Source organism: Apis cerana, linkage group LG12 (assembly GCF_029169275.1).
Source record: "Apis cerana isolate GH-2021 linkage group LG12, AcerK_1.0, whole genome shotgun sequence".
NCBI lineage: Eukaryota > Metazoa > Arthropoda > Insecta > Hymenoptera > Apidae > Apis > Apis cerana.
This window is the reverse complement of record NC_083863.1, coordinates 7,816,287-7,829,386: the sequence shown is the minus strand read 5'-3', so window position 1 is coordinate 7,829,386 and position 13,100 is coordinate 7,816,287. Positions and strand designations below refer to the sequence as shown.

Here is a 13,100-nt window from a genome sequence, read left to right as displayed (position 1 = left end):
TTGAATTTTACCTTCCTATATTCCTTTTTTGGGAAGCAATAAATAGGTAAGTAAAAATAAAATAGAAAATGATATTCACACTGAAACGTGATTTTTATTTATATCAAATTTTGAAAGAGAATTATTCTCTTAAACGGATTCTTGTACAGGTGGTTCATAACCTTCTGGTCTATCGACTTTTGAACCACTTTCGCCTACTTCTTCGCTCTTACTACCCGCACCGTCACCGTGAAGCTCTAGTAATTTGCTCAATTCAAAACGTGGCTTCTTTAATACTTTAACCTACGATATTATGTATTTCTATTTATCGAATTTTTTTTTAAAAGATACTAAAATTATAGAAACAATTGTTTTTACTTATGTACCTTGCGAATATAAACATCATGCAGTGGATAAATTCCTTGTGAAGCTTTTTCAATGTCTTTTGCAGTAGCATCTGGTAAAAGCTTACTGACTACACCCTTTAAATCACTTTTTGTAACATCATTCGTAATTGTATCTACCATTTTCTGTCTGATTTTTTTGACCTAAATATAAAAATTCTATATAAATAATTTTACATATGAATAATAAATTCATATAATATTAATATATTTATTGAATATTGAAAGATCAATTCTAGAAATCAAAATAAACACAAAAATTGGATGTTACAAAAATGTTTACTTAAATTATAAGTAATTGAAATTTTGGACAAAGCGAAGTGGAAGATAGAACAAAAATCATTCTATCTTTCTTATTTCATTATCACATTCTGTTTTGTTGTTTTATCCAACAAAATTATTTCTAATTTAAAATAAATTACAAGTAAGTTTTAACTGATATTTTTTAGTTTTATTTATATTTATTTTGGCTTCTAGAATCAACCTTTAAAGATATCCCATAAATATATTTTAATAAAAAATGTTGCAACATCAAATATCACTATTTTCTAGTCCAAAAATAGTGTGGTAAGCGAGTGTCTATTAATTTATGCAACTTCATAAAACACAAAAGTGTTTATTTAACCTTTATGTACTTTAAGTTGCAAATATTAAAAGTGAAAAATATATTTATAAATTTGTATAAATTTTTTATATAAATATTAACCTGTGCATGTTGAGCATAACACGTTTTTCTTGTGCTTAATTGATCTTTGTTAGTAAAACCAATGCAGAAAACTCTGAGCAAATATCCATCAGTAGTTTTTACATCAACATTAGCTTCTATCAGAGTTTGCCATTTCTTAACCATAGATCTTAATTTATCTGTAGTTAAATCCATACCATGGAAGTTTGTCAATACATTACGATGTTGTACATCTTCAGCAATCAACCTAAATTTACGAAAAGATCTTTCTGCATCTCCATCATTTTGTAAATCTGCTAAGGATACTTCAAATACTCTGTATTTTAATCCCTCAGAAGCAATTTCTGCAATATAATAAGTGTAAAATTAATATGAAAAATAATTTAAAATATTACAATGAAACTATAAGCAATTATTATTAATATATATTAAATTGTACTTTTTACATAAATTTGTAGCAGTAATTAGTTTTAATATTATCATAAAAAATAATATTATGGTAACTGTCTGCTATTCTCTATGCAACATAAAACGCCATAAAGTAACAATAAAACTTTGATGGAGCTGGAGTTGCAAATATTTTTTAACATAAAGTTAAAAAATAATTATCTTACTTGTTCCTTGAGTTCTATTGACCAATGTTTTGCCAACATGACGGTTGGTAAACATAGATGGTGCCTTAACATCATACCAATCCTTACGAGTAAACGGATCGACACTATATCAATGAAAAATTAGGTTAGGATTTCAAGGATTAAAAAATATTGATATTTTTAATACGCATATACATTTTAATCATAATTAATAATTTCAACTTAAAATTTAATTATATTAATATATTGCAAGCATCAAATTCGATATATTTCAATTTATATTAATATTATTTAAAAGAAATCAATAGAGAATGAATAAAAATCTCTAATTAAAAATAAAAATTTTTGAATTAATTTTTTTAATAAAAAAATATAATATATTCTAAAATTATATGAATTAATAGATATCGATAAAAACAATATATTAAATATAAGATATATATATGAAATTTGAATGTCAGATGTACAGAATCTATTATAATATGAAACATCTTTAATAATTCCAAAAAGAAAATTAAATATTTTTTATAAGAAATATTTAAAGTATATTAAGGAAATATTATGATTTACTTACATCTTCTTTTTAACACCTTTTTTACCTCCTTTCGAAAGTCCCTTATTTTTACCCACCGCCATAATTGAAGTCACATACGAAAAGAAACACGTTTGCGCTGGAACGGAAACTGGCAGAGCAATCTATAGGTTAGTTATCAACAAATACGTAAGTGCGGATTGGTTGAAATATTTAATTATTTCTATTTTATTTTTCATTTCATTTTAAATAATATTTTTAAAAACTAACATTTTATTTGCAACATTATTTGAAAATTAAATATATATTATTTTTAAATATATATTATTTGAATTTCTATTATTAATAAATTAGTTATTTATTATTAGTAAAATTGTTATGTTGTACAATTTAAAAAGTTGTATTATAAATAAAAAATCGAATTAAATAACATTATTTAAAAAAATATATATTCATAGTTATAATAACTATGTATTTAATTATAAGCTTATTTTAAATAACTTATTTTATATATTAATAATATTAAAAATATTAATATGTTAAAAAATGAATTATTATTTTCAATTCAAAATTCAATTAAAATAATTTTAAATAAAAATTTTATTATGTATATATGTATACAATTTCATTATATAAGAATGAATATCTTAAATGTTTACAATTTATAAATTGCAATTTGCATAAGTACGAAGTTTTCTATTAACATTTAAGTTACTTGATATATCGAATGTCGACAACTGTGTGCCTTTGACTAATTTCAGTGCAATTCGGATTTTTGCATGTAAGACGGTGGGATTTATTTTTTTCGTCAAATGCAAATGCAGAACTCACCGTTTATATTCTTCCGCGATAAATTTTGCGATAAATGAAACAATTTTTAGTAGAATATATGTTTACGCGGTGGTCATCACAAAGATATACATCAAGTAGTTGGCCTATAAAATTGTTCTGATAATCATGAATCTTCAAACACTGTTCCAAGATTTCAATCCAAGGTAAAAATCTTCGTACATGAATTTAAAAAATTTTTTTTATTGATTTTTATAATAAAATTTTATGATATAATGAAATAGAATATATTAATAACAATATTGTATAAATTTTATTATAAGATATACTTATGTTTAATTTTTAATATAATTTTTCTTAAAATTAATATTTAATTTAATATGAACTTATTGATAATTGAATCAAATATTTATTAATATTTTTAATTTTAACTTGATATATATTTACGAGAAAAAGAATCAGAAAATTATAAATATCCATTATTTTATTTATCACATTTTATCATTATTACGAGATTGTTGTTACCTTTCATCGTAAATTTAATATCGTAATTCTCAAAAATAATCAGTTTATAAATTTTTCCATATATAATTATTTTGTAATTATTTAAAGGATGATTAAAATTAATAATAAATTCAATTGATAACAATTTATTATGAAATAAATATTTATTATAAATATATATTCGTAATATATTTTTAATAATCTATTTAAAAAATTTAATTAATTGAATATATGTATATATATAATTGTGGATTTTCTTAAAATGAATTATAAATATATAATAATATATATTAATAATATATATCTATATAAAAATAAATTAAAATAATAAAAAATATATGCAATCAAAATAATAAATACTAATTATTCTTAATTTATATTTTAGTAAATTTTTAGTACACACCTGTTTGATGATATTTACAACATTATTTGCACTTCGTTTGGATGGTTTCATAGAATGGAGTTATTGGACTGTATTTACTCCAATATGGTTTTGGAAAAGCATGGTAATTTTAGGTGCTATTATTGGAAGTTATATTTGGTGGAGGCATCCACATGCAAGATTGGAAGGAGATGCTTATGTACATTATAAAGCAATGTTGATTACATTGGCTTTACATTTAATTTTGTTAATGTTTGAATTGTTAGTATGTGATAAATTAGAATCTGAAAGACATCTTTGGATGCTTGTATTTATACCTCTTATTTTCATCTCTGCAGTATCAATAGTTGTAAGTAATTTTTAATTATGTAGCAGAATAATATAAATTAATTTTACAGAAAATTTAAATATTTTTATTTCTATAGGTGTGTATATGGGCTGCCAAACATGATCGATCATTTGAACTTGAATTATTTTGTGCAGTAAATATTTTACAATTTATTTTCTTGGCATTAAGATTAGATGGTTTTATAACATGGAGTTGGGAAGTAGTGTTTGCTCCTCTTTGGGCACTTTTATCTTTATCTTTAGTTGCAGTTCTATATGCTATAGTATTTGCTGCTGTTTTATTAAGAACCCCACAGATTAATGCCAGACAAAGGCGGACATCTTTGAATTCAGCATTGGCATATACATTTCTTGTAGTTCCAATTTTAGTGTTTCAAGTAAGAATTGCAATAATTTTAAAATTAATCTTTTCTTATGAATTTTTTTTAATCAAGATTTTATTCATTAGGTACTGTTAGCAAATAAATTGGATGGAGATATTTCATTGAATTATACAACAGTAGCAATGCCACTTTTAATATCTCACATAACACTTATTTTTATGTCATTTGATGCAAAGGGAGGAAATAGATGTAAAAAAATTATATTTAAGTGTTAAATGTAATTAGATATTTTATAATAACAAAATTATTAAAAATAAAAAATTTTTATTAATTTTAGGGTGGTTTGGTATTAGAAAAGATTTTTGTCATTTTTTATTAAGTTTATGCCCATTGCTTCAAGAATATGGTAATATTTCTTATCAACCAAGAAGTGAACAGGACCAACCACCATCAGAACCAATGGTATCGGAAAAAAATGAAAAACATGTTAAAAAAATTGATCTAACAAAACCTGTTGTACCTATAATATCTATTGATATGCCGGATTGATTGTGTAATTTCGGTATTATACAAATACATATAATATACATAAATAATTATAAATAATAAATTTCATATCAATTTAAAAAATACTTTATGTTGCAGGCCCTCTTCGGGTATGTAAAATATTTTTATAGATATGATTGGTTAATACCAGATATCATATCTTAACGAGTAATGGACAGGTGCGTAAATAATAGCGAAATCTATTTATAAAGAAGAAAATAAAATTATTATTTTCAATACGATATATCGTAATGAAAATCTTGTTATTGTTAAATATATTATGCGCCAAGGCAATCATAATAATTATATTACCCATTTTGTTCATGGGGCTTAAGCTTTTCACAACTATTGTGGAAATTTTAGTAGAAAAAGCATTAAAAATTTTTTTTAAATAAATAATTATAAAAAAGTTAAATATTAAATATCTATATCTATATAAAAATATAAATATAAAAAGGTCCCACGAGCAAATTTAGCAGTTGCAGTGCTCAAAAATATTATATTTCTTAAAGCTGCATTCATTTTTTTTGTATCCAAACACTTAAATTATGTGTAGAATAAGCAACCAACCCGTCCACTTATTTGATTGCTCCTTTATAATGATATAGAATAATTGCCGACCTATTTTATAAAGCCTGTTATTCGATTACACTTGTTACATAGCATTATTATTACTTTGCCAAAAGTAGTGAATAGTGGAATGATAAACATGCCTAAGTTGGTGCTAAAAAAATTAATATCTTAGACATGTTTTGTATGCAGCTATAAACTATGTTATTTAAAATTTAAACTAAACCTCGGTATCATGATCTGTACAAAGTTAAACTTAATTTGTAATGTATACTTATTTTTTAAATAGATTTTCCTGCAGAATGTAATAAATGTAAATTTGAAGCTTGTTATGAAGGAAAATCTTTAATGTAAATAGACTCCAAGTTTTAGAATTTCCTAGTAATGTACAGATCATGCCCGAAAAATTTATTATGTTACATGTACATAGTTAGATTCTGGTGTGATTGTTTGATTTTTAGTTAATATGAAATTTAACAACATTGAATCATTTGTAAAAAAATATTTATATAAATATAATACATATTATATATTATATATTATATATATGTATATATGTATATATATATATATATATATATATATATATATATATATATATTAATATGTATATAGATATATATAATATATATATATATATATAGACAAAAAACAAAAAGTATAAGTAAAGCTGTGAACAGTTAAAGTAATTGCCATTTGACATTATATTTTACATTTTTTTTTTTAATTTTCGTTTTTATTATTTAATAATCTAAATTTTTCTAGTAAATAAGACTTGATTTTATCCTTAAATTAATGAGTTTGAAAAGATTAATTAATGGACAGAACACTAACAAAATCTGAATAATAAAATTTCTTACTTATTATATTTTATTTTCATAAAAATTTTCTATGTATATATAAATCTTTTTTAAGTATATATTATAAATTTAATTTTTTTTTAATAACATTTTAAATATATATTTATAATAATGGTAATTAATTTTAAATATGGTAATATATAATAAAAAATGAAAAGTTATATTTACATTAGAATAATTTTTTTTCTAAATGTTCCTAAGAATATTTTGCAATATTTTGTCATTAAAAATTCTTATATGTATATTAATGAAGAGATAAGCATTTTAATAAACGTGTTCAAAGGGCTCTGTTACTTTAAGTGTTTAAGTTAATTTTATATACATTTAATTATTCATTAATTGCTTAACAAATGCTACATGAATAATACATTTTGTAAATAATAATGTAAAAAACATATAGTATGCTTTTATAAAATATTGAATGATTTAAATTTCATTATATTTTTTAAAACATTAATATTCCTTTTAATGGAAAATTAATATATTATGATGTTCATAAAAGTATAAGGACATTTGTTTGGCATGATCTATATGTTATGTTTAATAACATTAAACATTTTTATAATAAAAAATAATATAGATTTTTGTTTACAATTAACATATAGTTTATTGTGAACGTAGTTGTATGTTCGAGTATAGGTTTTCTATCGGCCTTAATAAGATAAGAGATTGGATATATCGGCTGGGATATAAGACTGAGCGCCTCGCATCCTTAGAATAGCATCATTAAGATGTATAAGAAAAAAAATAATTGCGTGAATTAAAGAACAAATAAATATTAAGGATATCGTAATTGTTAACATTAGTAGATAATTATAATTATTAAGTATACCCAATCATTTATTGTGTTATGTAGAAATAATGTACATACTCTGTTATATTACAATTATAGACTATATCAATTATTATATATTATACATATCTATCATGAGCGAAGATAAATACATAGTGGTATTATTTTATTTTATATATATCACATACAAGATATATCATTATAATCTAATAAAGTTTATATTTTTGGTATTAATAGACACGAGCAATTTTTACAATACGAGGCTTTTTGCATTCTTTTTTTTCATATATATAATTCGTATCCGATTCATCAATACGTTGAATCGATACAACAAAACAAACAAAACTATAATTATAATTTTCTTGTTCTTCTTCTTCTTACAATCATTATATTGTTTCAATAATACATCTATTAAAAAATATAGACATTTCTTATGCAATTTTTATATCGAAAAAAATTTTTTTTTGAAAGATCTATCTTAAAATTATTAAAAATCTACAATTAAATAATATTAATCAATACTATAAATTATAATTTCTTACATTTTTCTGTATATAAAAATTGGCAGAAGATAAATAATATACATATATTCGTAAAGTCTAATTTATTACTTATGCAAATATTTTTAATCTACGCGCAAATTACCATCAATTATTATTTTAATTGCTTATATCATTTTTTAAAATTTCAACATAGTGGTATATATTCAGGTACCCAAGTACGACCAAGAAGCAACGATACATTCTTCGATAGTGTTGTGATGTCTAGTTCAGAATCTTCTATTAATGACGTTTCCCAAATATACAGTATTTGTAAACGTTTTGCACAGAGTGTAACAAATTCCAATAATCCTGAGCAACTGAGTATATTAAAAAAAACAAAAAAGTAAATTATTATCATTTTATTTCAATTTGAAGAAGTATAAAAAAAAAGAAATAAAAATTTGAATTTTTATTGCCAAAACTTAATTTAAATTTAGATCATATTACATACGTGATTTCACAATCACCCAAAGCCACAGCACTTAAACGTGGACAATGTTCAGCGACAAAGAGTAATGCACGATCAAGTAAACCGGAACCATAAGCTGCAATCACTAGTTCAACCAAACGGGGGCATTGATATCCGATATGTAATATCATTGTTTCCGATGGAGTTTCTCCAAAATACAAGTGCGTTATAGGAACATACGGTGCGAATAATGGACTTTGATCATCTTCATTCGTCATATAAGATAATCTATTTTTATTATAAGATGAAATGTTATATTACATGCATGAATTGCTATAATACATTTAAAAAAGAGATATCAAAGAATTCTACTTTTTAATACATTTTAAATAATATAATATATTGCAATATATCACATATCAATCAAATTAATTAAATGTATTTCTTGTATATAAATATCCATTTGGACAACAATAAGAATTTTAATTATGATATAGTTTACATTTTAGTTTGTTCAAATATTATAATCTTTTTAGAAAATAAGAATAGTAAAGTAGCAATGAATTTATAATTAATATAATTAAGTTAATATAATGTGCACTCACAGCACAAGATTTATATTCGGCAAATGATTGGAAAATGAAAACCAAGCTTTATCGCTCACTCGTGGAAGTGGTTTTGTTTCTGGATGTACTTCCAATCGTAGGGTTTCCAATTGCACTTGTTTTTCGGAACTCAAAGCTAATAGTAATTCGTCACTAAGCAATGAATAAGACAATGATAATTCTTGCAGGTAACAGCAATAATTAACCAATGCTTCAATTCCTGGAAAAATGATTTGTTAATATAATATTATTCGTAATTATTATTAATGTTAAATTAATTAAATTTATTTAAAAAGAAATATTGAATTATCTCTTAAAAAATCAAACCTTCAGGTAACAATCGGGGGAATCCTTTAATACGTAAAAGTTGTAAAGTTTTTGAAGAATCCTCATCATTTCCAGGACGATTTTTCTTTTGTTCGATCGAGTCATTATTTGATATTTTCATAATGGTTTTAAATTTATCATTGGCGATATCCAAAAAGTCAAGTTTTGCAGTATTCATTAGTGCCAACATCTATCAATAAATATTATTTATACTAATTATTTATAAGAGTTATACAATTTTATATGAGTTTCTATCTTTTAAATTACAATGAAAAATTAAGTTATAATTTTATTAAGTTTTACTTTTAAGCTTTTTATTTTGAAAAAGCATAATTTCATTAAATTTTCTTCTTTATTAATGAAACTTTAATTTAATTGATTTTCATTGACATATGATTTATAAAAAAAGAAATAATAAATTATTCAAAATATAATGATAAAATATCTTTGATGTAATGATAAAATATTTTAATAATATATGTTTTAATAATATATATTTTATAATATATATTTTAATAATGAATCAAGAGATAAATCTCTGATACCCCTTTGCATTAAATGAATTCCTTAATGATTCCATGCCGGTTTAATGTGTTAAACTTTCATATTCACGTGCGATTTAAAGTTTTCACAGAAAAATTCACTACTTAAATACCTTATCAATTCCAACAATTTACATAATTGGGTGTAAAAACAGCCGTAGAAATTGCAAACTATAAAAGATTTCTCAGAATATAATCAGCGTTAACGTGCAGAATAATTTCGACAATAAATAACTTTTAATAATTTCTCAAAAACTTGTGGAACGAAGGGAGTATAACGTCGAGGAACGCAACATCAAGACTCAGAGTCGAAGCAAGATCGTGGTCCTCTAAGGAGGCAGTGAGAAAAAGCGAAAGGACGATTGGAAAGGCTGTTGTAAAATTATTGTGCAAGAGGCAACATTGATCGAATTGGGCCGAGACGGAGAGTCTAGTGACTAGGACATACACGTGCTAGGCATGCATCGATAGTTGCTGCATACTTTAAAAGTATATGTGCAGTACGCTTTCATCGTATATCCAGTAAAAGGATCGTTACCCACAGAAAGCGGTCATGGACTTCAATAAAATGTTCCTTGGTTAACTAACTATTCACGTGTTTGCATTTGTAGATCACGTGTAATTTCTTAAAGTGATCATAGCTTAAATTTTCACTCTTTGCATAGAAATTTATTCCTCTCGAATTCAATTATTCTTATTCTTTCTCAATATGGTCCAATTTATGTCAAACGTTAATTTTATATTATTTTTATAGTTTAATTAATAACTTATTAAAGAAAAAAAAATCTTTTTGAAACTTTTGAAGCTTTCATAAAAGAATTATAATCACTTTAAATCTCTGCATTAGAAAGATCTAAAATTTGAAAAATAATAATTATATTTCTAACATAAGTCTATTATATCTTATATTATTTATAAATATATAGACTATAAAATAAATTTAAATGACGTGATATAAAACGTATAAAAGAAAATATAAATGTATTTAAAAAATCTGATAAAATGTAAATGAAATGATATAAATATTTTAATATTTTAATATTATGTTTACAAAATATGATGTAAATAAAAAGAAGTCTTGAAAGTTATTGTTAATTTTCAATAGATCATTCACGCATGATCATTCATGTTTCCTTTGCAATTCACGTACATCGCAGAGAAATAAAATTAATATAAATTATTATTAAATGTATTCTTTGATATAAATATATTAAATATTTAATTTTTCGTATTTATAAAAAAAACAAAGCTGAAAAAAATTCAATTATATTTTATAAATCTATTTGAGTCAAAAATATAATAGCTGAAATTGTACGTAAAAAAAAATAATTATAAAAATTAAATTTCATTTAACATAAATATATATCACATTTTATCATATATGATACTTATATGTCTATACACATATATAGAATATCCCAAAAATGACAAGTTTTAAAAGTTTTTACAAAAGAAAATGTTGTTCGAAATTATCTTAGAAATCTCCAACTGGTATTCCTATATTTTTAAGATATTCTATACATATATGATACAGTAAATCATGAAGATATTAATGACTTATCTATTAATAAATATTTATTAACATTAATCTAATTTTACGCAACATAGCTATAATGTTGTTTTATTTATTTTAATTTAATCAATATTTTTAAATAATGTTATAAAATTTTCATTTAAGAAATTCATAAAAAAGAAACAAAGTTTTTAACATAGAAACTTCAAATGGTATATGTTGAAGCATAAGAAAATTCATACGTAAAAAAATATTACCTATTATTCCGGTTATGATTAAATTTTATGTTCCTCAAAAACGATAAAAGCTTTTTGAGAATAAGATATTTTGTGTTCTTTAAAAGTGAAACCCATTTACTTCTGTAATAGTCCACTGTTAGCATTCAATTCGTCATTATCTAAAACAATGATACATTGTTATCAAACAATAAAATTATTATTTTAATGCATTATTTGATATAACCATTAATATCACTTTGCATCTAAAAGTAACTGTTTTAAATTACTGTTTTAAATTATTCCTTGTCAGGAAATATTTTATGCAACAAATTTTATAATTTATCAAATTTTAATATCATATTATAAGTGTTTCTTCTTTCTGAATCACTGTTCAATGATTAATCACAGTTATTAAAAGCTATTTATTTTATTACTCGATCGAAACGAAACAACAAAACTTTATATTTTTTTATATTTTTTTATCTTTATTTCTATCGTTGAAAAATCTTATTTCACATGTCACTTTCGAAATCAAACACGGATTTTCTATTTTAATAAATATTTTTCATTATAAGTTCGTACAAACTTGATTTGATCTCAATACTGTGCTTGCTATAATGTTTCTGACGCGCACAACACTGCTGTTTGTATAGTACACTGATACACGTGTTGCGAAGCTCACGTGTTCATGCCTATTAACACCTGTATGAGCTTTACAAACATTTGTCCATATCATATGTATGTATATATACATATATATATATATATTATGTATAATGATTATATGTGTGTATATATATATATATATATATATATATATATATATTATGTGTGTGATATATATATATATATATATATATATATATATATATATTATGTGTGTGAATTATGTGTATATATATATATGTATATGTATATATTTATATATACATGATTGTTCAAACAATATGCGTCATTATAGCTGCGTTTTAATTGCATCTCTATTAGAAAAATATTGAATATTTAATGAATACTTTTAAAAACTTTTAAAAATTTAGCAATTACTTAAAAAAAAATTGAAAATAAATTTTGATTTAATAAAAGAAAAATATATACTTATCTTTTAGCAGGATTTTTTATTATAAATATATTTATATATTTCTTTGAAATGATGAAATAATTTGATTTGATTAATTTCAAATTTTATCTTTTATATTTGAATGTTTTCAATAAAGAAAATAAGTCAAAAAAAAAGAGATAAATTATATGTGAGAAGTCAAAATAATTTTTTAGATACTTCAAGTTTACTATATATATTAATAATATCTTTTTATGATTAGTATGAAAAATTATTAAATAATTATTTTTAATTAGTCAATGTTTTTTGTAATTATAAAAAAATTATTTTTTTGTAAAATATATAACATTTTATATGAACATATATATGAACATTTTTATTGCTCATTAAAAATTATTAAATTTTTCACTATTTAAAGGTTTTTTGAATTTCATGAAGACTTATTTTTCAATAAAATGCTTCGGATTTTTTTTCTATTTTTTTTGTTATTAATTAATTTTTTGTGTAATATATCAGAATATATTTTGTAATATATATATTTACAATAAAGATTAAAACACTATAATCTTATAAAACAAA

At 22.4% G+C, this 13,100-nt stretch overlaps 3 protein-coding genes across 14 annotated transcripts; 1 reads left to right on the top strand and 2 right to left on the bottom strand.

Annotated features, from left to right (window-relative positions):
• Nucleotides 1-74: 74 nt before the first annotated feature.
• On the bottom strand, nucleotides 75-3,163 carry LOC107998964 (small ribosomal subunit protein eS1). The gene is made up of 6 exons (XM_017058547.3): nucleotides 3,025-3,163; nucleotides 2,236-2,344; nucleotides 1,683-1,786; nucleotides 1,090-1,412; nucleotides 366-527; nucleotides 75-282 (listed from the first exon to the last, which is right to left on the bottom strand). Exons 2-6 carry the CDS (start codon nucleotides 2,295-2,297, stop codon nucleotides 130-132), a joined length of 804 nt encoding a protein of 267 aa, XP_016914036.1. The 5' UTR covers nucleotides 2,298-2,344; nucleotides 3,025-3,163; the 3' UTR covers nucleotides 75-129.
• On the top strand, nucleotides 3,049-7,542 carry LOC107998889 (transmembrane protein 185A). Of its 2 annotated transcripts, none has more exons than XM_017058412.3 (6): nucleotides 3,049-3,188; nucleotides 3,872-4,217; nucleotides 4,294-4,593; nucleotides 4,665-4,788; nucleotides 4,877-5,092; nucleotides 5,185-7,542. In XM_017058412.3, exons 1-5 carry the CDS (start codon nucleotides 3,151-3,153, stop codon nucleotides 5,086-5,088), a joined length of 1,020 nt encoding a protein of 339 aa, XP_016913901.1. In that variant the 5' UTR covers nucleotides 3,049-3,150; the 3' UTR covers nucleotides 5,089-5,092; nucleotides 5,185-7,542. The 2 variants fall into 2 exon arrangements, with proteins under 2 accessions (XP_016913901.1, XP_016913900.1); XM_017058411.3 differs by having other exon boundaries at nucleotides 4,877-5,101.
• Nucleotides 7,335-12,599, bottom strand: LOC107999001 (F-box/LRR-repeat protein 3). Of its 11 annotated transcripts, none has more exons than XM_017058620.3 (7): nucleotides 11,752-12,599; nucleotides 11,504-11,643; nucleotides 10,216-10,586; nucleotides 9,192-9,381; nucleotides 8,865-9,084; nucleotides 8,302-8,547; nucleotides 7,335-8,167 (listed from the first exon to the last, which is right to left on the bottom strand). In XM_017058620.3, the coding sequence occupies exons 3-7, from the start codon at nucleotides 10,243-10,245 to the stop codon at nucleotides 7,996-7,998; spliced, it is 858 nt and encodes a 285-aa protein (XP_016914109.1). In that variant the 5' UTR covers nucleotides 10,246-10,586; nucleotides 11,504-11,643; nucleotides 11,752-12,599; the 3' UTR covers nucleotides 7,335-7,995. The 11 variants fall into 11 exon arrangements, with proteins under 11 accessions (XP_016914109.1, XP_016914107.1, XP_016914108.1 ...); XM_017058618.3 differs by having other exon boundaries at nucleotides 11,709-12,203; XM_017058619.3 differs by having other exon boundaries at nucleotides 11,721-12,203.
• Nucleotides 12,600-13,100: the final 501 nt, after the last annotated feature.